General features: G+C 43.4%; 1 protein-coding gene across 1 annotated transcript in view; it reads right to left on the bottom strand.

Moving 5' to 3' along the window:
- Positions 1-27,763, bottom strand: part of KIF1A (kinesin family member 1A) — a 483,588-nt gene that overhangs the window by 230,465 nt on the left and 225,360 nt on the right. Inside the window, 1 exon segment of the mRNA XM_030216849.1 lies at positions 203-321. Within this exon segment, the coding sequence (XP_030072709.1) occupies positions 203-321 (119 nt within the window).

Below are 27,763 nucleotides of genomic sequence, written 5' to 3'. Positions count from 1 at the left end.
TGCGTGCACCCAAAACACGGTAGTGTCTACACTACCGCAGGCCATTTTTCAGTGCACCTTAATAAAAGGACCCCTTGATTTCATCATTGTAAACAGCAGTAAAGAACCCAGTCTTTCTTATTACTAGTACATGTTTCCTGCTGTTGTTAATACTACAGGACAGGCACTCAGGACAGTCTAAGGTGCATTTAGAAGAGCGTACCTGAAATTGCTTGGACTGCCACACGAAGAAACCCCTTTACTTCTCCCTTCTCACTGACAATAGCAACCCGGTGGACGAGAGGCACGGGATACAGCAGGTTACTGAGGTACACAAAAGCTCTGCAATAGAGAAAACAGCAAAATGAGGCCTCTGCTCTCCAAATACACCATATTGCTGGGTGGCATGTCAGGAACAGCTGGGCTGACATCACAACATGGAGCTGCAAAGCAAAACTAAAAGGGAAGGCAGCCAGGACCAGCCAAGGGGAGCAGCCGTGCTCAGAGTAAGGAGCTTTTGACAGAAAGCAGAGTAAAGTCAACGTTTGGTGCAGCTTCCACAATGGAATGAAAGTTGTGGTGAGTTAGCAGACACAAGCAAAACCTTTCAGTCTTTGAACACTCAAGAACAGCAAGTGTCAGTGGTAGAAGGGAAAGAAAAGGGAGACTGCACGGCTTAGATAGAAGCTAGAAGAGCTACGCTCCTCTCATTGAAGGTTCTTAGAGCAGTGTTTTTTAAATGTGGTCACCAACAGATTTTTATGGATGAAAGAACCAATTAATGTTAACTGACTGTTTTGGGGAAATTGCTAGTGTTGCCACCAAGAAATTTGCCATGAGAACATCTATCCTAGGACTACAGAAATCAAGTACTGCTACATAAGAAACGGAGGTTGTCTTAAAGTTCAAACTTGCAGTTTAAGGCTTTTCTTCATAGAAGAAGGGTGGGTGACAGAGCAAGGTCAAAATGGACAAAAAATAAAAAGAGAGAACAAAGAGAGAAGATTCAATGTTATTTATCATATTTCATTAACCATTTTTGAAAAACTTGGCCAATCATATTCTGGAGGCAATGTACTTACTGTTCCAGCCAAGAAATTTCAGTTATTTTTTCAAAAATTACACTGATGCTCTGCACTAGTGCAGATCTTCAAGAGAACTGGATACCTTTCAGGCTTATTTGAGATAAAAAGAGCTTTAGGAGCTCATATTGAAAAACATAAACCCTAGAGCTCTCACAGAGGGCAAAGATATTCAGTCATTGGAACACAACAATGGTATTCAACTGAAATTTGGATCAAAAATCAGATTAACTGATGGGTCCTCAACTGGTAGATGAGAGTGATGTCCAGCTAGAATGGCACTTTGGCTAAGGAGAGACATTTAATAATTGTTTTCTTCTATATAGAATTAGAACATATTAAGATTCAGGCAGAAGAAGTACAAAAATGTACAAAAAGCCTATAAGGTGGCACAGTTTTGGCCATGGTTTTCACTTCCTTTAATTAACTAAAAAAAATACAAATACTATAGAAAAATGTACATGACAAATTGTTCTGTAAAAACACTGTTGAGAACAAAGGGTGCCTCAAGAGTCAAATTCAAGGTTCTTTTTAAAAGATGTTTTTAGTATTCTGGAATATCTTCCTTTCTAGAAGTTGCAAGAAATTTGAACAAAATGCATACTACTTCAACATTGTGCAAAGAACAGATGTGGAAGATCAGTGATAGTGTTGTGTGCTGCCATGTGGAAGGCCTAGTTCAATTCCTGTTTGAAGCAGGAGATACTACAGAAATAACCTTCATATCCCTTGGAGGGAGTCTCATTTTCACAAGACCTAGTGGCTAGATTGAGGGTCCACAATTGTAGAGGTGTGAAGAGAAACCTGATGTATGTCTTCTGGCTGAAGACTGTCATAGTAATAGACTGAATTTGGAGTGTATGTGTATGCCTTCTCAACAGGAGGGGGGAAGGGAAGATACAACAAGGAGTAAAACCTCTGTGTGGTTGAGAATGAAGGTGCATGGCATCACATTCTAACTGAGGCCAATTTTTCAGTTGATCTGGAAGGAGTGAGAAGAAATTATCTCATTAAAAAAAAAACTGTGCAAAGTTTTATAGCCTGGTCCAGATAGTTGTAAAATGGTGAATGAGCAGCAGATTGCCATATCACATATACAGGTATGTTAGTAAATGTACTAGATGCTATTTAGCTTTTTGTGTTTTTCAGATGTGCAATACTGGGAAATAATTTGCAATTCAGACTACAGGACGTCTATATTCAGCTGATTTCCAATTTTCAATTCTAATTTACTTTTTGGAAGCAACCAGATTGAGGAATGGGAAACCACATTAAATACTTTGCTACAACCCTTCTTCCCCTCAAAAATGTAAACAACTAGGACAAGAGCATTCTCTTTATTATTTAATTCTATAACACACTATCAGGCTCATTTTCAAAAGAGAAGGACACCCATCTTTCAACACAAATCGGAAGATGGGCGTCCTTCTCACAGGGTCGCCCAAATTGGTATAATCAAAAGTCGATTTTGGGTGTCCCCAACTGCTTTCCGTCGCAGGGATGACCAAAGTTCACAGGGGCGTGTCAGAGGCATAGCGAAGGTGGGACTTGGGCGTGTCTAACACATGGACGTCCTCGACCCATGATGGGAAAAAAAGGGCGTCCCTGACGAGTACTTGGACGACTTTACCTGGTCCTGATTTTTTTATGACCAAGCTCAAAAGTGTGCCCGAACTGATCAGATGACCACCGGAGAGAATCGGGGATGATCTCCCCTTACTCCCCCAGTGGCCACTAACCCCCTCCCACCCTAAAAAAAATCTTTAAAAATATTTTTTGCTAGCCTAAAATGTCATACTCTGGTCCATCACAGCAGTATGCAGGTCCCTGGAGCAGTTTTAGTGGGTGCAGTGCACTTCAGGCAGGCGGACCCAGGCCCATGCCCCCCTACCTGTTACACATGTGGTAGTAAATGAGTCCTCCGAAACCCACCACAAACCCACTGTACCCACATCTAGGTGCCTCCTTCACCCGCAAGGGCTATGGTAGTGGGTTTGGGGGGGATTTGGGGGCTCAGTATACAAGGTAAGGGAGCTATGTACCTGGGAGCAATTTATGAAGTCCTCTGCAGTGCCCCCTAGGGTGCCCAATTGGTGTCCTGGCATGTCAGGGGGACCAGTGCACTACGAATGCTGGCTCCTCCCATGACCAAAGGGCTTGCATTTGGTCATTTCTGAGATGGGCGCCCTTCGTTTCCATTATCGTCAAAAATCAGAAATGACCAAGTCTAGGGACGATCATCTCTAAGGATGACCTAAATTTCAGAATTTGGGCATCCCCGACCGTATTATTGAAACGAAAGATGGACGTCTATCTTGTTTTGATAATACGGGTTTCCCCGCCCCTCCATCGGGACGTTTTGCAAGGACGTCCTCAGCAAAACTTGGGCGTCCCTTTCGATTATGCCTCTCTATAGCACGCTAGTGTTCTGCATTTATTTTCTGAACAGGAGGAATGGGGCAACAAATCTATAAGGACATACAATTCGGAAGACAACAACCAGTACTGAAACAAAAATGATACTATTCCTCAAATGGTGAAATTAGTTAAAAATCCCTTTTGATTTGAATTACAAAAACATATAGTTAGACACCAAGGGGGTTCTATATTGATTGGATTGACCACCACTTAAAATATCCCGATAAACTATCAGGAAATCTTTAAGTGGATTTTCTGCCAGCCAATCCATTTAAGTTTAACCACTGGATATGAGGTCCTAAATTTAAATGGACAAGTTATATTTTTAAAGGTATGACTGCGTGGTCTACCTAAATAGGATTATGCTATTCAAATAGCAGCTAAATACCACTTCTATTTTTCCATAAATACTCTACAGCCTGCCATACTTAAACAGAAAGGGGTAATTCTTCACATTGGGGACTCATTCTTTAATGGGGAAAAAGTCATGGATATGATATACTGCCTTTCTGTGGGTGCAACCAAAGTGGTTTACATATATTATATGCAGGTCCTTTTTTTCTCCGAGGACAAGCAGGCTGCTTGTTCTCACATGTGAGTCGACGCCCACGTCAGCCCAGGAATCAGCAATTTTGCATGCAAAATACAAAAGAACCTTGCCAGAGTTTTCTGGCGTGCATGCAGCGTGCATTGCACATGCGCGGCCGTCTTCCTGCCCGTTGCATGAGCGTTCCTGCTCAGTTATTTTTTTCTCCATGGTGAGGTGCGGTCGAGTTTTTCCCCGCTCCTCGCAGGCTCAGGAAAGAATTTTCTGACGTTGTCTTTTTTCTTTCTTTTTTGTAGTAAAATTTACAGTTTAAAAAAATCTCCCGTAGTTTTCTTACTTTTTTGCCTTTGTTTTTTGATGCGGCCGGGTTGCTCCCTTCTTTTCCTGCCCTTTTTTCTTTTAACAGGCACGATCGCGTCTTTTGATCTTGCCAAAGCCGTTTTTTCTTTCATGCCACCGAAGACACCCAGCGGCTTCAAATGTTGTACTCGGTGCAACCGGACTATCTCGGGTACCGATACCCACGCTTGGTGTATCCAGTGCCTTGGGCCCAACCACAGCCCAGCCGCCCACGTCTTCCTCATCGGTACCGAGGAGTCTCGATGACGGGCGTCAAGCAAAGGCGAAGAAGAACCGTCATCATTCTCCTTCGACACACAGTGCCGGGAGCTCCAGGGCGTCGAGGGATTCGGCACTCGAGAAGCATCGGCGCCGAGAGGATCGCTGTCCCTCTATTCAGGAGGTGCCGATACGTTGGTCTAGAAGCCCAGAACCTGCTCCTAAGCCTCAACAGATTCTGCCACTGGCTCCTATAGTGACCCCGCAGCTCTGTCTGATGGCAGATCTCGACGAATGTATCAGGGTCCTGCTTCCAGAGCTTCTGGAAGGGTTACTGTGCCAGTCTGCTTCGGTGTTGGGGGTGCTTGCGCCTTCTGTACCATCAGCTACAGCGGTTTCTGGCCCTTCGCCTGTGGTGAGGTCCCTGACCTCGGTGCCGCCTGCGGCATCGGTGTCGGCTGCCACCCAGGTCGACTCTCCTTCATCGTCGGTGGAGGAAGACTTCACCGGAGTCTAGGTGGGCGTCAACTTCTCGGCACCACCATCAAGGACGTTGTTCCTCGGAGTCCAGGCAGGCTCAGTTTCAGACTGCTCTTAGAGATGTCTTGTCCAATACTGAAGATGAGCGTTCATGGGAGGAAGAGGAGGATCCCAGGTACTTTTCTTCTGACGAGTCCTATGGGATTCCTTCTGAACCTTCCCCTCCACCAGAAATGAGATTGTCTCCACCGGAGAGTCTATCCTTTACCTCCTTTGTCCGGGAAATGGCTGCGGCTATTCCCTTCCCTATGGAGGTTGAGGATGAGCCCAGAGCTGAGATGCCTGAGGTCCTGGATTATCCTTCTCCACATAGAGAGGCTGCAACGGCTCCTTTGTATAATGTACTGAAGGAAGTGCTTATGCGAAACTGGTCGTTCCCTCTGTCTAACCCCGTGATCCCGAAGAGAACTGAATCGCTTTGTTGTTTATTTGTTTTTTGATTAAACTGAGCAGGAACGCTCACGTGATGGGCAGGAAGATGGCCGCGCATGTGCAGTGCGCGCTCTCCAGAAGACTCTGGCAAGATTTGTTTGTATTTTGCTTGCAAAATTGCCGATTCCTGGGCCGACGCAGACGTCAAGGGGCCCTTTTACCAAGTCGAGCTAAAAAGTGGCTGGTGCATGGGTTTTCTACACACTGTGGCCACTCTTACCACAGTGGTAAAATGGCCGCATTTACATATATTTTTTTAATGGCCACGCATTAATTTCCCAATTAGCGTGTGGCCATTACTGTGGGAGCCCTTACCAACACCTATTTTGTTGGCACTAAGGGCTCCTATGCTAACCCTGTAGTAATCGGACAGTGCATGGCAAGTGCTCCCGCTATCCGATTAGTGCAGGGTACGCCTACTCTTCACACATAGCCATACTTCCCATGCACAGTATTAGGGTGCGCTGATGGGCAGGATGCCTCAACACATCCCCTGACAGTGCTTTTTGCTGTGTAGTAGGCAGATGCTAGTGCCTAATGAACCTTAGTAAAAGGGCCTCTAAGTTTGTACCTGGGGCAATGGAGGGTTAAGTGACTTGCCCAGGGTCAGAAGGAGCTGCAATGGGAATCAAACCCAACTCCCCAGCCCACTGCAGTAACCATTAGGCTACTCCTCCACTCTTTACCTAAGTTGACATAGAATTCTAGTGCAAACCCACTTTGGCATACCAAAAATTAAGCATGATCACTTATGCCAGGTCAATGGCTGGTGTAGGTGGACGTACCTAGGTGTGCCAATCAATGCTCACAACTGATAGTATTCTATAAGCTGTGAGTGTTTGGCAACATGCCCATGGTCTGCCCATGTGCATGCCCCCTTTGCAGTTATGCAGAATAGCACTTAGGTGCTACCGTTTAGAAGAGCATGTAGTGCATATGTATATGTCACTGCTAATTATTTGCGCCAAGGATGCAGGCAAGCTGCATGTAACTCTAGATGCCCATTTATAGAACTACTTTGGTAATTTTTGGTTATATATCGACTTGTATGGACAAATTTATTAGTTTGGCTCTGCAAAATGTTTTTAAAAATCCACGTATACAGTTAGTACCCAATGCTTACTTCACAAGTGCTTCTGAATATTGACCTGCAGGTTTCTGTGTCCACTGGGGCTATTTTAACATGCTTATGTTTGAAAGCTTCAATGACCATAAAAGCAGAGAGAATAGGATTAGAAAAGACCTTGGTGACTGAAACAAGTGATATGATCAGGGAGTACATACCAGTAGAGATATTAAGGGCCCTGTTTACTAAGCCGCGCTAGAGGCGCGTTAGCGTTTTTAGCACACGCTAAGCATTAGCGCACACTAACCATGTAGATGTCCATAATATTCCTATGGGCATCTACACGGTTAGAGTGCGCAAATTTTTAGCACGTGCTAAAAACGCAAGTGCACCTTAGAAAACAGGGCCCTAGGTTTTCCTATATCCCCAGCGTAAGGGCCATAGCACCAGAAAAGAAATGAGTCATCACAATGAACTTCTCTCTGGCAGTGTGTCAGTGGAAATAACAGCATGATACTCTTGATGAGAAAAAGAACCAAGAAGAAGCTAAAGAGGGAAATTTCTCTTCCTTTGCTGTGACAGGCAAGGAAAGTTATAGCTATTACAATAATTGCAGTGGTACATGTTGTTGTATTTTACTGTAACAACTCCATAAGTAGCCATCAAACTCTGTACCTGAGCAAAAATGGTTTATATCATAGTCAAATTTTAAAATTTCAAATGAGAGAAAAATAGGTTGGAATCACCATATAAGGCAAAAAGGATTATTGCTGTTAGTCATTGCCCTTAGTCATTATAATCATGGGTCCACATTGTGATGGTGAATATAAACAGTTTTAATGCTAATCAGAATATGTGAAAACATTTGAGAGCCATTTATCTTTGTGTCTCATATCTTCTTAGAATTTACTGTGTGTCCAGAAAATCCATATATTGTCTATCCATCTAATTTAGAAACATAGAAACATAACAGCAGATAAGGGCCAAATGGCCCATCCAGTCTTCCCATCATCAGTAACCACTAACTCCTCCTTTTCTTAAGAGATCCCACGTGCCTGTCCCATGCTTTCTTAAATTCTGACACAGGAGGCCATTCCATGCATTCAACCTATAATTAGCTCCTGCCCAGTTAATCACTAGTGACCACCTAAGTGCTCATATTCAGTGACCTTTAACTAAACAGTGCCACAGAATATCAACACAGACCATCCCTGTACTGTTCTCATAGTGCTAAGGCAGTCTGCGGATGCAGCTTAGGTCGAGGCTGGTAAAAGTTGGGACTTAAACGGTTAACAGTCATATTCAGACCACTAACCAGTTAAGCAAGAGTCTAAAATTAGGACAGCAAAAAGGCTGTCCTAACTTTAGCTGCCAAGCTAACCTGGCACCGGACTGAATATTGGTCTGTGCCCAGTTAACTTCTGGGTTATGGCATCAATTTTACAGGTGCCCCCTCCCTCCTCCGCAATCCAGATCCTCCTTCTATCCACCCCTGATGTGACAAAAGGGTCAATTGAGACCCCCTGCCCACCCCACCTCCTCCCCCCCTGTAGCTCTCCCCCCCAGGCCTACCTAGCAGAGTCCTGGTGGTTTAGTGGGGTCCAAAGGGCAGAAGCAATGCCAAATCACTCCTACCTGTCCCAGCTCATTTTACAAAATGGCTGCTGTGACCACTAGTGGCATTCTCCCGGTACTCTTCAGCAGCCATTTTGTAAAAGGAACCATGATGGGCAGCAACAAGTAGGCATTGCGCCTCTCCTTTGGGCCCCACTTGACCACCAGGAGTCTACTAGGTAGGCTTGGGGGAGGGTCCTACAGAGGTAGAAGGGGGTGGGAATAGGTGAGAGGGGCTCGGTCGGCTCTTCTTCACATTAGGGGGGTAGTAAGGAGGGGAGTAGGATCAAGTGGGAGGGAGAGTTGAATCAGAGGAGCAGGTCCTGGCCAAAATTCAGCCAGGGCCTGTATGTGTCTTATGTGGGTCCCAGCTGAATATTGGCTGGGACCACATAAGCTCCGGCAGCTAGCACTAGTATTATTAGTCCCAGATATTCAATGCAAGTGCCTGGCTTTATAAAAATGTTGACTGCAGCAGACAGAATACTGACCGGACAGTATACTGGCGAACAGAAAGATTAATCTATGGATTATCTGGAGACAGAGAAAATGCTAATAAGATATACGAGATACAAGTGGTTCTAAAAGGTTTACGTGGATTTTGATTAACATTAAAAATTGTTCATAATGTGGACCAGTGATTATAATGACTTGGGGCAATGGCTAACAGCAGTAGCTCTTTTTGTCTTATATGATGGTCCCAACAATGTTTTTCTCTCTAATTGAAAATTTTGGAATTTGATAAAGACTGTTTTTGCTGAAGTGTAGAGTTTGATGAGTACTCATAGACTATAAACATTGTTTGGAGCTGAATTACTCTATTTGGATCTTGCTATGGTGTTGTCTTATACTAAGCAAAGATTAGAGTTGTGCCACTTTATTAATTTGCAAGTCTATATCAATCCATAAAGTGTGATTCATGGACAGTCTGCATTCAAGAACAAAGTCTGTTTGCCACCTTATTTATTTAAGGCAGTCATCTACTTTTTTTTTTGTTACATTTGTACCCCGTGCTTTCCCACTCATGGCAGGCTCAATGCGGCTTACATGGGGCAATGGAGGGTTAAGTGACTTGCCCAGAGTCACAAGGAGCTGCCTATGCCTGAAGTGGGAATTGAATGCAGTTCCTCAGTTCCCCAGGACCAAAGTCCACCACCCTAACCACTAGGCCACTCCTCCACTCCACATTTTGAAATGTAGGTTTCAACCTATTTTGTTTTAATACTCCTAGGTTCTTAATTAAGTTTGAATATGCAATTCTGAGATAGGCAGTCCCATTGTCTGTTGTTTTGGATGAAACAGTCTTCTACTTTGGAGTGAAAGTTATTTGCTTTCTTGGATGAAGCAATACTCAGAATGGAGATTTCTGTCAGACATCTTGGCTGAAGGAAGTCATAAATCTTATACAAAGAAAGAGTCTCCACCTCTGTCTTCAGTGTAACAATATTTAAGTAAAGATCTCTGAATGCAGTCTTTGGTGGGGACAGGTTCCCACTTGGGAACAAATGCCTCAATTTTCCATTCAGTAATATCCTATTATTATAGTGAAGATTGGCAATTTTCTCTCATAAACATTAATCTAAATTTTTCCACTTTCTTTTACTTATTTACTTAGAGATCCAAAATAACTTCCAGTTTTCTGATTGTTTACAGCACAGGGGAACTCTACATAAGTACATACGTATTGCCATACTGGGAAAGACCAAAGGTCCATCGAGCCCAGCATCCTGTTTCCAACAGTGGCCAATCCAGGTCACAAATACCCGGCAAGATCCCAAAAATGCACAAAACATTTTATACTGCTTATCCCAGAAATAGTGGATTTTCCCCAAGTCCAATTAATAACGGTCTATGGACTTTTCCTTTAGGAAGCCGTCCAAACCTTTTGTAAACTCCGCTAAGCTAACTGCCTTTACCACATTCTCTGGCAACGAATTCCAGAGTTTAATTACACGTTGAGTGTACAAAAACTTTCTCCGATTTGTTTTAAATTTACTACATTGTAGTTTCATCGCATGCCCCCTAGTCCTAGTATTTTTGGAAAGCGTGAACAGATGCTTCACATCTACCCGTTCAACTCCACTCATTATTTTATAGACCTCTATTATATATCCCCTCAGCCGCCTTTTCTCCAAGCTGAAGAACCCTAGCCGCTTTAGCCTTTTCTCATAAGGAAGTCGTCCCATCCCCTTTATCATTTTTGTTGCCCTTCTCTGCACCTTTTCTAATTCCACTATATCTTTTTTGAGATGCGGTGACCAGAACTGAACACAATATTTGAGGTGCGGTCGCACCATGGAGCGATACAAAGGCATTATAACATCCTCATTTTTGTTTTCCATTCCTTTCCTAATAATGCCTAACATTCTATTTGCTTTCATAGCCGCAGCAGCACACTGAGCAGAAGGTTTCAACGTATCATCAATGACGATACCTAGATCCCTTTCTTGGTCCGTGACTCCTAACGTGGAACCTTGCATTACATAGCTATAATTCGGGTTCCTCTTTCCCACATGCATCACTTTGCACTTGCTCACATTAAATGTCATCTCCCTGTCTCGTAAGTTCCACTTGTAATTTTTCACAATCCTCCCTCTATTAATAACTGAAGGGTGAGAAACTGCTGCACATACAAGAGGATCTAAAGTGCTGTGTAAAATAACTGCTTTTAATGAATTGTTGAGGTGATGTTAGACACCACAGAAGTTAGTACAATTGTTCCCTCAACTGCTGGTGGAGACCACAGATCCACACAGACAGATAACTGGTACAAAAGCCAAAAGCGGCATTTAAAAAAAAAAAAAAATTCACATGTATTCCATTGTAAAATAGGAACTACATGTACAATATTTTGGTTCACCCAAACTAGTATCTCAGAACATCTACACCTGTATATAGCAGTTTTCTGAAATAGCTGTTCCCATATTGTGCAAACCTCACATGTAAATGGTGCTGTTTCTACATGGAACTGCTTCTATAGATTTGGTCACTACAAAAAGCCTCCTAATAAGGGTCACTTTATCAGTTTTATAGGTGCCTAATAATAAAAGTGCAGATTTCAATGATGTGGAGGGGCACTTTCAATATGACATCTAAAATCGACTTTGGATGTCTTGCGGAAAACGTCCAAAAATCTAGTAGCGAACATGGCCATTTTTTAACCTGAAAAATGTCTTTTTTTTTTTTTTTTAACTGGCCATTTGCTAGACATTGTTGTGCTCTGTGTGTCTATCTTTTTGGGCCATTTTCAAAAGAAAATAAAAACATCCACATGAAAAACACACAATATCAAGCCTTTGGGATGTATGAAAAACACACAATATCAAGCATTTGGGATGTAGGAGGAGCCATCATTCTTAGTAGACCGGCCACACAGACATCCCAAAAGAGCTGTGGGGCACCCTAGGGGACACTGCAGTGGACTTCACATAAAAGGTCCCAGGTAAATATCACACCATTACCCCCTGATATTATAGGTGAGCCCTCCAAAACCTACCAAAACTCACTGTAACCAACTGTACACCACTACAATAGCCCTTTTGCCTGCAAGTGTCACCTATATGTAGGTACAGTAGGTTTTTGGTGAGTTTTAGAGGGTTCATACGTTCCACCACATATGTACTAGTTAGAGTGGAATAAGGGCCTGGGTCCCCTACTCTACTAGGCTACTCCAGGGACCTTATTGCTGTTCTAATAGGACTGGCCATAACATCTGAAGCTGTCATAGAGGCTAGTATATACTGTTTCTTTCACATCTTTGGTGGTGGGAGGGAGTCAGTGATCACTGGGAGAGTAAGGGAGGGCCATGCCTTAATCACTCCAGTGGTTATCTGGTAATTTAGGGCATCTTTTTGTTGCTTAATCGTGATAAAACAGGTCTAGACCAAAACATCTCAATTGTTGCCCTGGACGTTTTTGTTTTGTTCCATTATGGCAGAAAAACGTCCAAGTGTTAGGAATGCCCAAATCCCAATCCAGACGTTCTCCCTTGTGATTTGGACGTATTGCAGGTGAACTGTGTAGAATAACATCTTACAAATGGGTTTTGAAAATAGCAATTTGGAGGTTTTGGCAAATAAAATGTCCCCTTTGTGCCAATTTTTGGATGTTTTTTTCTGTTTCAAAAATGAGCTCCATAGTAATTTACTAAACAATTACTTTAGAGTTCAAATCAATATTCTATGACTAGTATGCAGTGATGAGTTTATAACTTTACTCTTTTCTGTCTTCAATTATAGATCTGATGAGTAAAGAGAATCTACAGAAATATGATATAGCAACAAATGGAGAGAGAAATGGAGAGAAGAGAAGGCATTCACTGGAAAGGGAAGGAAGAGATCATAAGACGGGCAACAAAAAAAGAAGAAATTAAAAAAAGGAGGGAGGTAAAACTAGAATGATTAAATTGACGGATTAATGAAGTAAATGAACTGGGGAAAAATAAAGAGGAAAGAGAAAAGACAGGGAGAGCCCAGATGTTGTAGTAAATGAATGTTGATACCTATAGCACTATTACATCAATCTGTTTTACATTTAGCCTACCTTGGTGGAAAGTCAATGGGTAATTTTGTCAAAGTACCTATAAAGGGCACTGATAACAACAAAAAATGTTCATACCTTCTATCTGCAGCCAATAATATACAAAAGAATATTTTGAAATTAAATACACACAAATATATATATATATATATATATATATATATATATATATATAGCTTCTCCTTGAGTCTGAAATGACAATTTTTTTTAAAGACAACTTTATCTAGCTGCTTTCCCTGTTTTCCAGCTTGTGACTGATGTGCTTAACTTTTCAGTTAGCTCAATTTGAATATTATCCTTTTGTGCTGTTACCAGGCCTGCAAACACTTTAGAAAAGCGTGGCCAAACTATGACCTGTGAACCAGGATCAGACTGCTGGCGCTTGGCACACTGCCCAATATTACTTTTATCACTTTATGTGGCCTGCCTACACCTACTAGCCATTTGATCTACCACTTGCCACTGCTGAGACCATCTGCTTCCACAGTGAGCCAATATCATAAATCTGAGCCTGAATGCCCTCTTGTAATGACAGGTAAGTACCATAAAGATGGACGTTCAGATTTAAACCAATAATGTTGGCTTGCTGTAGTGATCACTACAATGGTGGTGGTGATGGGTGACAGATGCTTAGCCGTTGATTCCTATTGGGGTTGAAGGATCTTCCCCCATCCCTTGAACTATTCCAGTCCTCCACCCAGGCACAGCCCCCCCCTCCCCCGCTTTACTGCATGCTTATCTTCTATCTACATTTCAAAAGGAAACTACTCTTCCCCCCCAAATTTTCAGATACACATGTCGAAAATGGCGAACTGCATTTGCACCTCTATTTCAGTGGCTATTGATCATGTTATAACTGCAAGCATGGCTTTGAAAATCTAATTTGCATGTGTTGTTTTCTTCTCCTAATCTAAACATATTCCTGGAAATACTTTTTAATCTAGCTGCACATACAAGTAGCTGATATGGAAGGTGTGGAAAAATGTTTCAGCTAGAGCAGCCTACCTGGGTACATATTTATTTACCTGGGTAAATCCCTTTGCTAGTTCTCCTCTTAAAACTCAATATTCTTGGTAGTACCATAGGAACCCACCCCCTGCTAGTACAAATACATGGCAATGAGTGATTCATCTTCAGAAATACAGTGCCAACAGCATTAGCAAAGTGACCTATTCAGTACTATACCCCAAAGTGGTGATTTAGAAGCAAAAGGTCCATGGTACTTGGAAACAGAATACAGAAATGTTATTGGAAGTTCCATGATGGCGACTAATTAACAAGACATGATTGTAAGAGCTCCTGAAACATCAGGGTTCATGTCTTGGGTTTTATCTGTTACTGCTTTTCCATTTGGTTATCAGAAAGGGGAAAGCCTGGGTCTAGCCTCCTGAGCATGAGTTCCCTGCCACCATTGCCTCAATGAATTCTTTATCATCTTTGCAGCCCAGATGACAATGTGGACTCCAGAAGCTTCTTTGAACCTGTCAGCAAGGGGAGATGCTCCACTGGCAAGTGTGGAATTAGAGGAATCTACGAGTCCGGAGCCTCTGATATTTCAGCTGAGGCTAATGGCGCAAGTCAGCAATGCTGTTGGAAGGGAGGACTTCAGCCACAATACATCTTCAAGAGCTGGTGCTGCCTAGCTTGGTGATCACTACTACTACTACTACTATTTAGCATTTCTATAGTGCTTCAAGGCGTACACAGCGCTGCACAAACATAGAAGAAAGACAGTCCCTGCTCAAAGAGCTTGCAATCTAATAGACAAAAAATAAAGTAAGCAAATCAAATCAATTAATGCGTACAGGAAGGAGGAGAGGAGGGTAGGTGGAGGCGAGTGGTTACAAGTGGTTACGAGTCAAAAGCAATGTTAAAGAGGTGGGCTTTCAGTTTAGATTTAAAGGTGGCCAAGGATGGGGCAAGACATAGGGGCTCAGGAAGTTTATTCCAGGCATAGGGTGCAGCGAGACAGAAGGCACGAAGTCTGGAGTTGGCAGTAGTGGAGAAGGGAACAGATAAGAAGGATTTATCCATGGAGCGGAGTGCACGGGAAGGGGTGTAGGGAAGGATGAGTGTGGAGAGATACTGGGGATCAGCATCAGTTTTCTGCTAGAACTAGTGTAGGACTCTCCAGAAATGGGACAGACCTGAAGAATGTGGAAAAGTCATCTCCTGGAGTTTGGGAAACAGAAAGGCTGTGGTTGTTAATTTTGAAAAAATTCTAAGCCAGCCTTAGTAATGCTCAAAATGTTTGGCTCCTCCTCCGCTGCTGCCTGGGTCAGCATTCTCATCCAAAATGGTGCCAGCGACCTAGAGGTAGTCTTCTGGTACTACCACTGCCTCTTATATAGAAGGAGTACTGCTAGGGTGCATCAGTGCCAAATTTGATGATGGTGCTGACCCAGGCAGCAGCAGAGGAGGGTTACTGTCAGTGCCGCTGGAGACCCACTATACCACCAATTGGTAACTGAGTAGGTTCATGGGGGGGGGGGGGAGGAGTCATGGGGTGGGGTGGGGAGAGGATAGAGCTATGGGGACAGGTTTTCCTGTCAGGGCGTGGGGTTGTTGTGGTCAGGTCTGGAGGTGTCGGGAGTGTGAACAGGTGGTTTGGGTTCTGATTGGATGGTTCAGGGATACTTCTGTTCTAAACATTGGGATATTCCTCTAGTTCCAAAGGTTCCTCTTTTAAATCTATTTTACAAAGGTAGCAAGATGGTCATTTGCTCCTGGAATCAGTTCCAACAGTGTGCAAATGCTCATTCAAATATTTACTCCTGCTCCAAAAAGGTGTATATGGATGCATGTACTTTATGCATCTACCTCTGTCATTTGCAAAATATGTGTATTGATGGCAACTCTACCTCTATTCCACCCAAACTACTCTTCCAGAAATGGACACACAAATTGCTTAAAAGTAGGCACACTTTTTCCATCTGTCTACCTTTTACATGTGTGTGTAGCTGCACAGTTTTATAAAAGCCCTTTTCTGTATGTAACAGGCTTTATACATGAAAAAAACCTTTACACAACATGAAACTTTGAAAATTCCATCCAAATGTTTCCCATCCATACATAGAGAATATTGTCTTCTTCCTTATTAAAAGCATATAGGGGGAACAGAAGGTATGCAGGACTGATATTCAAAAAAAGCTGAGCTCCTAAATTTATGCTCCTACATTAGGAAATGTAAAGGTAGTCTCAAGTACACAAGAACCAAGACACGAATGACTTATGAGGGCCACCATTTGCCTCATGGTTTCTTGGCAGACTATTAGCTGACTGGTTTGCCAATACCTTCCTCAGTCGTCTTTAGCTGGGTAAATCTGGGAACAATTTTCAGCCACACTTAGGGGCCCTTTTACTAGGCCACAGTAGGCTCTACGCGCATGCAGCATGTGCCCAAATGAGTCTACCATCAGGCCAGTGCGCCCCCCTGGCAGTAATTTCAGATTTGGTCCATAATGCCTGGATGAATTATTTATTTATTTCCTCCCACGCGGGTTGTTTCCAGTGGTAATTGGCACTTGGTGCACACTGACCAGTAACCATGCAAGTAGCGCGTGAGCCCTTACCACTAGATCAATGGGTGGCATTAAGGGCTCAGGCCAATTTTGGCCATGCACTGGTTTCAGTTTTACAGCAGGCCCTTTTCCCACCCCATTAAAAAAAAAGCCCTTTTTTGCAGACGCAGTAAAAACTGACCTGCATGAGCCCAATCCGTGCACCTACATTACTGCAGGCCACTTTTTACCACGGCTTAGTAAAATGGCCCCTTAGGATCCTAGGTTTTTAACTAAAAATTCATCTTAATTTAGAAACTTAAAGGTTATAGTGGCATTCTATATATTAGGTGCCTCAGTCTAGGTGCCCCAAGGCCCTGTGCTTACCCCCAGTTCTATAACAGCATTCCATTATAGAATACTGGTGTACGTCAGCATTGGCACATTCATGTTTAGGTGTCAATAGCAGGCATAAGATGGCACACTTAGGTGTGCTGAGTGACATGCATAGTTTATAGGATTCTATAAACTGTGTGCATACCTGAGAGATATGCTTTGCCTATGTGTACGCTATCCTTGCAGTTAGGCACTACCTTATGGATTAGCGCCTAGTGCATATGGGGGTCTTTTACAAAGTGGCAGTAAGCCCAATGTGAGCTTACCACACACTAAATTGGAACTACCACTGGCCCAATGAGGCTGCTGCTGGTAGTTCCAGCTGGAGCGCACGCCATTTCTGGCGCTCCAGAAATTTTTTTTTTCTCTAACATGGAGATAACCCAGCGTTAATCAGGCATTGCAGTAAATGCTCCCCATCACATGGCCACATGGTAAAGGTTATCTTACTGCATGGCTTTTTTGGTGGGGCATTTTATCCGCTGTGGTAAAACAGCCCCTGGCGCATGGGAAAAACAGCCCCCGCCGCTAACTCAAGGCCCTTTTTCCCACAGCTTAGAAAAAGGACCCCATAGGCACCTATCAATTAAGGGCACCTTTGATGCGCTTAAGTGGTGCCTACCTCTAGGCACCACTTTATAGACTTGCCCCTATGCAAAAAATTTAGCCCTGCCATTCATTTGCCTAGATTTATGAGCTAACGTACAGGACTAGTGCTAAGCTCATAATCTTTTTTCCCCACTCTAAATCTAGCACTGTTGCCACCTAAATTTGGAAGTTTAGTGAAATTTTAAATTTAGGCACTCAACTCTAGCAATTTTTTACAAAGACCATTTTAAGAGCATGACTTTAAAAAGGGCTCTTCTACTTAAACATGGTAAAATATGGGCTTAATGCATTTTAACATGGGACTTTCCTGCATTCAAAACCTATATTTTATGTGCCAGTATATTCAGGAATTTTCTTTTATTTTTTTCAGGTCCCGCGCTTATTTTCCCATTAGCATGTGGGACTTGCATAAAAAATAATGTGGAACTGCCTCCTGTTTAGAAGGCATTAACCCCCAAATTTGGGCATGTGTCCAATTTGTGTGCATAATTTAATTGAACAAGCCAATTAGCATCAATAATTGGGCATTAATAATCAATTATTGGCGTCAATGGGCAATAATTTGAATTCATGTGTGCATCTTTGTAGTCCATATTATATAAAGATGCACATGTAAATTTTTATTTGTGGATCTGAAAAGTGGGTGTGGCCATGGAAGAGGCATAAGTGGGTCAGGGGCATTCCAAGAATTTACATGCAGTGTTACAGAACATGACAGATCCGCGGCTCATTTCGGCACAAGGATTTGCACTAGGTTTTAGCAGGTGTAAATCCTCACGCCTAAAATTGGGTGTGGATCCCAGCGCTAAGTGCTATTTTATAAATGGTACCCAACTTTGAGCACTATTTATAGAATAGTGGTTAGCGCTCACATTTACAGAATTTAGCTCTAAGTGCTCTAACATTCAGTCCGCTTATCCAGTTAGTGTGCTCTGTATCAGAATGTGCTAGCTGGATAATGCTTTCACATTCATTTCCCACTCATGGCATACCCCCACCACAAAAATATTAGAAAAATATAAATAATGCACAATTAGTGCATGCAAGCAGGTAAAATTAATGCAAAATGCATTAAACCGTTTTGCAGTTAGCCTTTTATAGCATGCTACCCACACATTAGTGCTTGACACCCTTTAGCAAAGGGCGCCAAAGTTAGGAGCCTAAAACCTTTGAATATTAGGCCCTCAGCCTTTTTAATCTATATTTTCATTGCCCGCATATCTCGTTTGTTAGAGAAATCTCGTGGTCAAGCATTATCAGTCCTTATAATATGTTGTATAGTCAAATGTTCCACTATTTGCAAGTGAGATACACTCTCCCTTGGACCCAGGGCAAGTCACTTCAATGCCGATAACTCGCTCTTCATCTGTGTGTATAAATATAAGGTGAATATTTGTATGTAATGTGAGCACAATTGTACTCATATTGAGGGACAGAACAAAGTGCTTTAGGTAAATGTATCCTAATAAATGTGGTTACATAAACAAATCTCCACAATGTTTGATTTATCCACCGTATTGACACTTAGAGTAAGAAAAGCAGTTATAGTGAATAAAAAGAAAAAATATATATACATATAATTAGATCCTGTGAACTACAGTAGTTAAAATTTAATGCCAAGAAGTGTAGAGTGATGCACTTGGGGTGCAAAAACCCTAAAGAGAGATACTGAATAGGAGGGGGGGAGATCAGTAAGCTCGACTCAGGAGAGAGACCTTGGGGTGTTGGTGTCTGATGATCTGAAGGTGAAGAAACAATGAGACAAGGCGACGGCCTTGGCCAGAAGGATGCTAGGCTGTGTAGAGAGGGGCATAGCTAGCAGAAGAAAGGAGGTGTTGATGCCCTTCTACAAGTCGTTGGTGAGGACCCACTTAGAGTATTGTGTTCAGTTTTGGAGGCTGTATCTGGCTAAAGATGTAAAAAGACTGGAAGCGGTGCAAAGAAAAGCTACAAAAATGGTATGGGATTTGTGTTGCAAACTGTACGAGGAGAGCACAGAAAAATGAAAGCCTGAGTGCAATCCCAGGGCCCTAGTCTAGTAAGCCTCTTCTCCACCCCACACACACACATCTAGAAATTGGTAGACAGTGGCAATGCCCACTCGCTCCTGATTCTGTACCGCCATCTTTTTTGAGGACTATTGGAGGAGGGGGGACCTGGGAGCTGAGTGGATTTTTTTTTAATGTCTCCCTTCCTGTTAATCTGGAGTCAGTCCCCATTTGGAGCAATTAGTTATTTGTGTGCTATTTGTTCATCACATTGGAGAGCTAAAATGTTGTACTGTACTTTCATTAGGAAGCTATACTGTGCGTAATATAGTGCATCTGTGTTTGAAAAGCAAACATCCACATGGTATCCTCTCATGCTGTAACCCCCCCCCCCCCCCCCAGTAGCATCTCTTTGTATCCTGGCTAAATAGTATATACTTTGCAAAACATAGGCACCAACTCCGTGGGTGCTGTGGGTGCTCGAGCACCCCCAATAGTCACCCACCTGAAGTTCCCTGCAGGGCGTCCCCCCTCCCTCCGAAATTTAAAAGTCACTCATCTTACCTCCTCATCGGAGGAGTTACATCTGCAGCAGCAGCCCAGGAAGAGGCGTGCAGGCAGGAGACTCGGAGCTGTTCTGTTTGGTCTCTCTCAGCTCTGGTCCCACCCTCATTTCCTGTTTACTCAAGGGAGGGACCAGAGCTGAGAGACAGCAGACGGAGCAGCTCTGGGTCTCCTGCCTGCATGCTTCTTCCTGGGCTGCTGCAGATGTAACTCCTCGGACGAGGAGGTGGGATGAGTGACTTTTAAATTCCGAAGGAGGGAGGGAGATGGGGGGGTCATCCTGAAACTCGGAGGGAGAGGGAGGGAGGGTGGGTAATCTCTACATGCGGAACAGCATCCTGTCCGTTTTGTTAATTTATACCAGCAAGAAGCAGAGACAGTTTTTCTATAGTGTCAACCAAACTCTCAGAAATCTGTAGGCAGTCCGTTGCGTATAAATAAAGGAGAAAATCTGTAGAAGTGAATTTACCTTTTTCAGTGAAAACAACCACGGCTTCCATTGGTCAGTTTAATTTCTAAGACAAATTAGTTAGTAACCAAGTAAATGTAATTCACAATTTTTGTTTCCATAATTGAGCCAGCACTTATAGCTCCATTAAGCTTGCAGTTCACTCGAATGGATCGGATCTCTTTACTAGGGTGCCATGCTCCTTCATTCACAACTCCCATGTTCCTCCACGTAGCCAAACTATTGGGTTAGTTAGCCAGGACTAAAGACCACAACAGCTCCATCTAGAACCTGATAACATATTCATCGGAAATCTGGCTAGTAGATATTCTGTTGTGTGCAATAGTTAACTCTTAACCACCCAAGCATGGTACAGAAGTAGTTGTTACAGGCCATCTTTCACTGAGCAAAGCCAGTGTCCTCTATATGGCAGCGCATAGCATTGCCAGTAGGCCACCACACTGGTCCCACTTAGCTTTCTAATGGACTTTATAATTGTGAAATCTGATGATGGTTGTTTTATCATTGCTTCACATACTTATAAAGTATTAAGACACGTTATTCATATCCACAGTACATAATGAGGCATATTTTCAAAGCACTTAGCCTTCCAAAGTTCCATAGGTTTCTATGGAACTTTGGAAGGCTAAGTGCTTTGAAAATATGCCTTTTAGCTGTACCTAACCCTTCAACTGTCCCTTATCCCTGATATGTCCTGTCTGTCCTAACCCTTATCCCTTACTTGTCCTATCTGTCTGTCCTAATTAGATTGTAAGCTCTATCGAGCAGGGACTGTCTCTCCATGTTCAAGTGTAAAGCGCTACGTACGTCCGGTAGCGCTATAGAAATGATAAGTAGTAGTAGTAGACTTGCCGACCTCAACAATTATACCTTGGAGGAAAGGAGAAACATGGGTGACATGATACAGATGTTCAAATATTTGAAAGGTATTAATCCGCAAACGAACATTTTCCGGAGAATGGAAGGTGGTAGAACTAGAGGACATGAATTGAAGTTGAAGGGGGGGGCAGACTAGGAGTAATGTCAGAAAGTATTTTTTCACGGAGAGGGTGGTGGATATGTGGAATGCCCTCCCGCGGGAGGTGGTGGAGATGAAAATGGTAATGGAATTCAAACATTCGTGGGATAAACACAAAGGAATCCTGTTTTGAAGGAATGGATCCATGGAATCTTAGCAGAGATTAGGTGGCGACACCGGTAATTGGGAAACAAAACAGGTGCTGGGCAGAGTTCTACAGTCTATGCCCTGATCATGACTGAATAGATAAGGATGAGCTGGAGTGTAAATTTTAAGGGGCTTCGACGTTAGCTTCAGAACTTAGTACAAGAAGAGTGATGGGCTGACTTCTATGGTCTGTGCCCTGAGAAAGGCAAGGAGAAATCAAACTCGGGTATACATATAAAGTAACACATACCATGTAAAATGAACTTATCTTGTTGGGCAGACTGGATGGACCATACAGGTTTTTATCTGCCGTCATTTACTATGTTGCTATCAGGCTCATTTTCGAAAGAGAAGGACGCCCATCTTTCGACACAAGTCGGAAGATGGGCGTCCTTCTCAATGGGTCGCCCAAATCGGTATAATTGAAAGCCGATTTTGGGCGTCCCCAAATGCCTTCCGTTGCAGGGACGACCAAAGGTCACAGGGGTGTGTCAGAGGTGTAGCGAAGGTGGGACTTGGGCGTGCCTAACACATGGATGTCCTCGACCCATAATGGTAAAAAAAGGGCGTCCCTGACGAGTACTTGGATGACTTTACCTGGTCCTGTTTTTCTTACGACCAAGTCACAAAAAGGTGCCCGAACTGACCAGATGACCACCGGAGAGAATCGGGGATTACCTCCCCTTACTCCCCCAGTGGTCACTAACCCCCTCCCACCCTCAAGAAATATCTTTTAAAAATTGATTGCCAGCCTCAAATGTCATACTCAGGTCCATCACAGCAGTATGCAGGTCCCTGGAGCAGATTTAGTGGGTGCAGTGCACTTCAGGCAGGCAAACCCAGGCAAACCCAGGCCCATCCTCCCCCTACCTGTTACACTTGTGGTGCTAAATGTGAGTCCTCCAAAACCCACCGCAAACCCACTGTACCCACATGTAGGTGCCCCCCTTCACCTGTAAGGGCTATGGTAGTGGTGAACAGTTGTGGGGAGTGGGTTTTGGGGAGCTCAGCACACAAGGTAAGGGAGCTATGTACCTGGGAGCAATTTCTGAAGTCCACTGCAGTGCCCCCTAGGGTGCCTGGTTGGTATCCTGGCATGTCAGGGGGACTAGTACACTATGAATGCTGGCTTCTCCCACGATCAAAGGGCTTGCATTTGGTCGTTTCTGAGATGGGCATCCTTGGTTTCCATTATTGCCGAAAATCAGAAACGACCAAGTCTAGGGACAACCATCTCTAAGGACGACCTACATGTCAAGATTTGGGCGTACCCAACAGTATTATTGAAACAAAAGATGGATGTCCATCTTGTTTCGATAATATGGTTTTCCCGCCCCTCCACTGGGACGTTTTGCAAGGACGTCCTCAGCAAAACTTGGGCGTCTCGTTCGATTATGCCCCTCCACGTATCGGTTCTATGACTGACAACTAAATATTAATATGTTAGCACCCTGTTACACTAGTATTCTATAATGAAACATAGGTGCTTATGTTCCTATCGAATAGGCTCCTAATGCATGCTTTCAAGGTACTGAAGTCTAGATGATCTGATATAGAATTGTCCCCATTGAGTAAATTCAATAAATGTCGCCTAAAAAATAAGCACCGAAAAAAACTGCACTTAGAGCTATTCTATAAATGGTGCTCTAAGTTAGGTGCCATTTATAGAATAGTACTTAGCACCAGGAACCGTCGGTGCTTTTAGGCATAACCATTTACACCATGAATCCCTGGTGTAAATGCCTGCATCTAAATTAGGCGCAGATCCCCTTTATTCTATAACAACATGATAAATTGTGGGAACACCCCAAATCTGTCCATGACCCTCCCATGGCCTCACCACCTTTTTGGATCTGCGTGTAACTGGCCACATAAATTTACATGCATAAATTATAATTAATGCCAATTAGCATCAATAATTGATTGTTAACATTCAATTATCAGCCCTAATTGGCTCATTATTCAATTAAATTGCACGCACAAATTGGCAACGCACCCAAATTTACGTGCACAATTTTTAGTGATTTTTATAGAATTTGTGGGTATATGTACAGAAGTTACCCTGCCTATTGTGCTGGGAATTAGACCATAAAGCACTGTTTCACCTAAAGAATTGCCCTTGAAATATATCTTGTAATGATATAATTATCAAACATTTTGGACTAGATTCTATATAAGATTCCTAAAAATTTGGCGCCGAAAGGAAATATGCCTAAATTTAGTCGTACTTTATAGAATAAGCCTAAATTTCCATGTGGTTTATAGAATATGCCAAGTGCCCGTCTATGTGACTAAATTTATTCGTAGGCAGTTACGCCAAGTAAAACTTGGTGTAAATGCTGACCCCTAAATTACAGGCAGATCAAGTGTATTCTATAACCAGACACATAGATTTTAGAAATGCCCACAACCTGCTCATTCCACGCCCATGGCAACTCTCCCTTTTCAACTATGAAACTTAGAATTTACGCATATCACGTTATAGAATACACTTAGACAGTTCTGCACGTAAATTCTAATTAATGCCAATTAGTGTCAATAATTGCTTAATTGGCAATTATCAGCGCTGATTGACTTGTAATTAAGTTGCATGTGCAAATCCAGAATATAACTCGATTTGCATGCCTAACTTAAATTGCACTATATAGAATCCCGGAGATTATGCATACATGGCATATAATATAATATTGCTGTGATTTTAAGAAATTTGCCAATTTATCAAGTTCCAGGACAGATACTTTTTCACCTGTCCTAGATCTGAACAGTCATCCCAGTGCCATGCAGCATTTCTTCTCCCTGACTCTACTCAAAATACATCAGGATATTTTAGTTAGAAATCCAGTATTAGCTTAAAATTTCCTTCCTAGAACTGGGCATCTTAGCTGCTCTGTTTGAATCTGATATATTCTAAGATTATATAACACTGCTAAGATAATTTTATATGCACACTGTAGTTAAGAGATTTGCGGCAGCCATTTTGTGAAGGCAGCCGATAGGAGCAGGAGCCCCATCAAACTCACTGGTTCAAGGTACCACAGCCTATGGTGGATCGGCGGAGGCTTCTGCACAGAGGGCTGGTGTGTAGCAATGCAGCAGAACCAGATCTCCTAGGGCTGGGCCACTGGGTCAGCTATACTCAGTTTTCTCCACACTGTTTTTTTTTTTTTTAATTTAATTTTATTTTAAATAACAGGCCATGCTGGGGAAGCTCTGGACTAATTATCAGCCACTGGATAGGCACACATCTGAATTTTTGGCTTCCCGCTAACGCTTCAGCAGCAAGAACAGAACTGCATACAAGGTAGATGGTATCTTCCTTAACTGGATATTTACAGCCCTTGGGCCTCAACACAGCTATTGATCCGGTCTATGGAGTATTAGCCACATTCTGCCCTTAAGCTCCAGGTCAGTTGCTGTTCAAGACTCTGTGGGTGGCTGGCTAGATTTATCAGCTTTTAGGTTTCTGCAGCAGCTGCATTGAGTTATGTTTGGGGACATCAGCGATAACAGGACTGCATTAGTGTTTTGCCCCAGGACAGCATTTTGGACGGTTTTGTGAAGACATGGGCGAAATTTGGACCTTCATGGCCTGCGACACTTTCCTACACAGCACTTAATGTAGGTCTTATAGGCCTCCGCATTTACATACATCTTTCCTGCATATTGACTTTGTATGTTAAGTTTCCCGAGGGAAAAGGGGTGATATTGCATGATATGACTTTGTCTGGGTTAGCTTTGGACTGTTGGTGTTGCTATTAAGTTCTACACGGGGCATTTGTTATCTTTTATAATTGGTTGGGAGCAGAGGTCACGTGATGCTGTACAGAGAACGAGAAGTGTGCTCGAGCTCTCTTAGGCCCCAGCTTCTCGCAATTTACTTAAAATACCCCAAGCAGCGATAAAAATAAATTACAATGCAGCGAGCCATCTAATAACGAGGCTCACGGCTGATGGACAAATATTTAGAAGCGAAAACCAAATCGATGGCGAGCAAAGGGAAAAAGGAGAAGGAGAAGGCCCAAGCAGTGGAAAGCGTGCCGGACTCCAATCAAGCACCGGAGGCCCAGGTATTCATAGCGGAGCAGCTGGCACAAATCACGTTGGCGGTGGAAAAGGCGCTGGAACCGCGATGGGAATTGCTTTACCGGGCAAATTGCAAACATCGAAACTTTGCTGGGGGAAACTACCCAGAGAACCAGCGAACTGGAACGCAGAGTTTCAGAGCTGGAGGACGCAGGCGCTCCGATATCACAGCGCCTGGAGCGCGCTCTTGCTAAAATAGAGACCATGGCGTCAGCTCTGGATGATCTCGAAAATAGATCGAGAAGAGCAAACCTACGGATTATTGGCATCCCCAAGTCAATTGGAGAGGGGATGCTGAGCACAACTATAGAAAAATGGCTGAAGGAAGAGTTTGCTGTTTCCGACCACAGGGGGCCCTTTTGTCTGGAGCGGGTGCAGCGCGTGGGACGAAGACAAGAGGGCAGACAGACACCGAGAGCAATCATTTTGAAAGTGCACAACTACATCCACAAAGTGGAGATTCTTCAGGGCTACCGGCTGAAGAGAAACATCACAAAGTTTGAAGGTCATCAAGTCAGGATATTTCAAGATTACTCAGCGCAACTACAGGAGAGAAGAAAGAAATTCACCCCCCTATGCAAGCGACTGCATGAGGCTCAAGTGCCATTTATGCTGATATATCCTGCTATCCTTAAAATTAAGCATGAGGGCCGATGGAGATCTTATGAAGGGACAGAAGAAGCCTCTTCCTTTATCAATGCTTTAGAACAGAAAAGCACTAGGGAGAGCGCTGAGCATAAAGATAAGTGACCATGATGTGTGTATAATGTTGGGATGTTGCAGTGGTGAAAATGATGTTATGCTGGTAACAGGCTTTGCTGTGTGGAGGGAAGAAATAGGGGAAAATAGCACCATATAAGCTCCAAAGGGGCTGGGGCCGTTAGCATTTAAGTGACCCATGACCCATTGTTATTTGGGTTCCAAATATCAGGTATTCAGTAGAGGGCAGGGGGGGAGGGAGGGGCAGGGGGGACAGATAGGTTCGGGGGGTTGGGAGAGAGGGGGGGGGGGAAAGAAGAGGCTTTGTGCTTTATCAGGGCAATAGTAGGCGACACACAAGACAACAGAGGCAGGAATGCAGGAGGCTTAGGATGGACATCAATAATAGGTTATTGAAAGGTAGACTCTCTGGGGGGAGGCTGGGCGCCCCTGGAGACATAAAGAAGACATCAGGATAGTAGCGTTATGGGAAGCCTGAAGTAGATTGCAGGGTGGTGAGGTTCGTGGGATTTCCTGGAATGTTTGTGGAATAAAAAGAACAAAAATTCTAGAAGCTTTAAAACGTCATGGGGCCCAGATAGCATGTGTTCAGGAGACGAGGCTTTCGCAGGAGGAGCATGACAAACTAAAAAGACAGTGGGTGGGAGAGATGCACTGTTCCCCAGCGATGGGCCACAAAGGAGGGGTGGCAATCTTGATACATAAGGCACTGGCTTGTCGGGCAACGCCCTTATTTAAAGACACCGAAGGGAGATATGTGGGGGTCAAGCTAAACTTGCAGGGCAGAGACATGCTCCTGGTAGCAGTATATGCGCCAAACGGGACCAATAACAAGTTTTATTCTCAGCTATTAAATAAATGTCAACAGTATCCTGGTTTACCTATAGCGATAGCAGGGGATATGAACCAAGTATTTGACTGGGGGCTCGATAGAACAGGGCCTAGGAGGAGGGGGGAGTTAGCTGGGCCCACACTGTTAGAATCCTTTTGCCAATCTGCAGGGTTGGTGGACCCATGGCGATTGTTGAATTTGGATGAGAAGGATTATACCCACACTTCTAGGGTTCACCGTACCCAGGCTAGATTAGATTATATTTTACTGTCGCAGGAGCTGTTTGCGCAGATCCGGACAGCGAAAATAGGACCTGAGGAGCTCTTGGATCATGCCATGATTTGGATAGATTTAGAGGCGCAGCCCTATTATCAGGGAGCTAGATATTGGCGATTTCCCGCCTACCTCCACTCCTCCCCAGAATTCCAGACTATTTAGTTAAAAAATGGGAGGAATATAGCACCTTCAATGCCCAGCACGTGGACGATTCAGTATTGTTCTGGTCAGCCGCCAAAGCGGTGTTACGGGGAGATATAATCGCTTATGTTAGTCAAAGAAACCGTCAGATTGCAAGGGGGATTATAAGACGAGAGCGCCAATTTCAAATGGCGAAGAAAAAGTACATCAGAGCCCCTACAGCGGAAAATTATGACTCATTGATG

Source organism: Microcaecilia unicolor, chromosome 10 (assembly GCF_901765095.1).
Source record: "Microcaecilia unicolor chromosome 10, aMicUni1.1, whole genome shotgun sequence".
Lineage (NCBI taxonomy): Eukaryota > Metazoa > Chordata > Amphibia > Gymnophiona > Siphonopidae > Microcaecilia > Microcaecilia unicolor.
The sequence above is the reverse complement of the archived record's forward strand: the minus strand, read 5'-3'. Positions and strand labels throughout refer to the sequence as shown.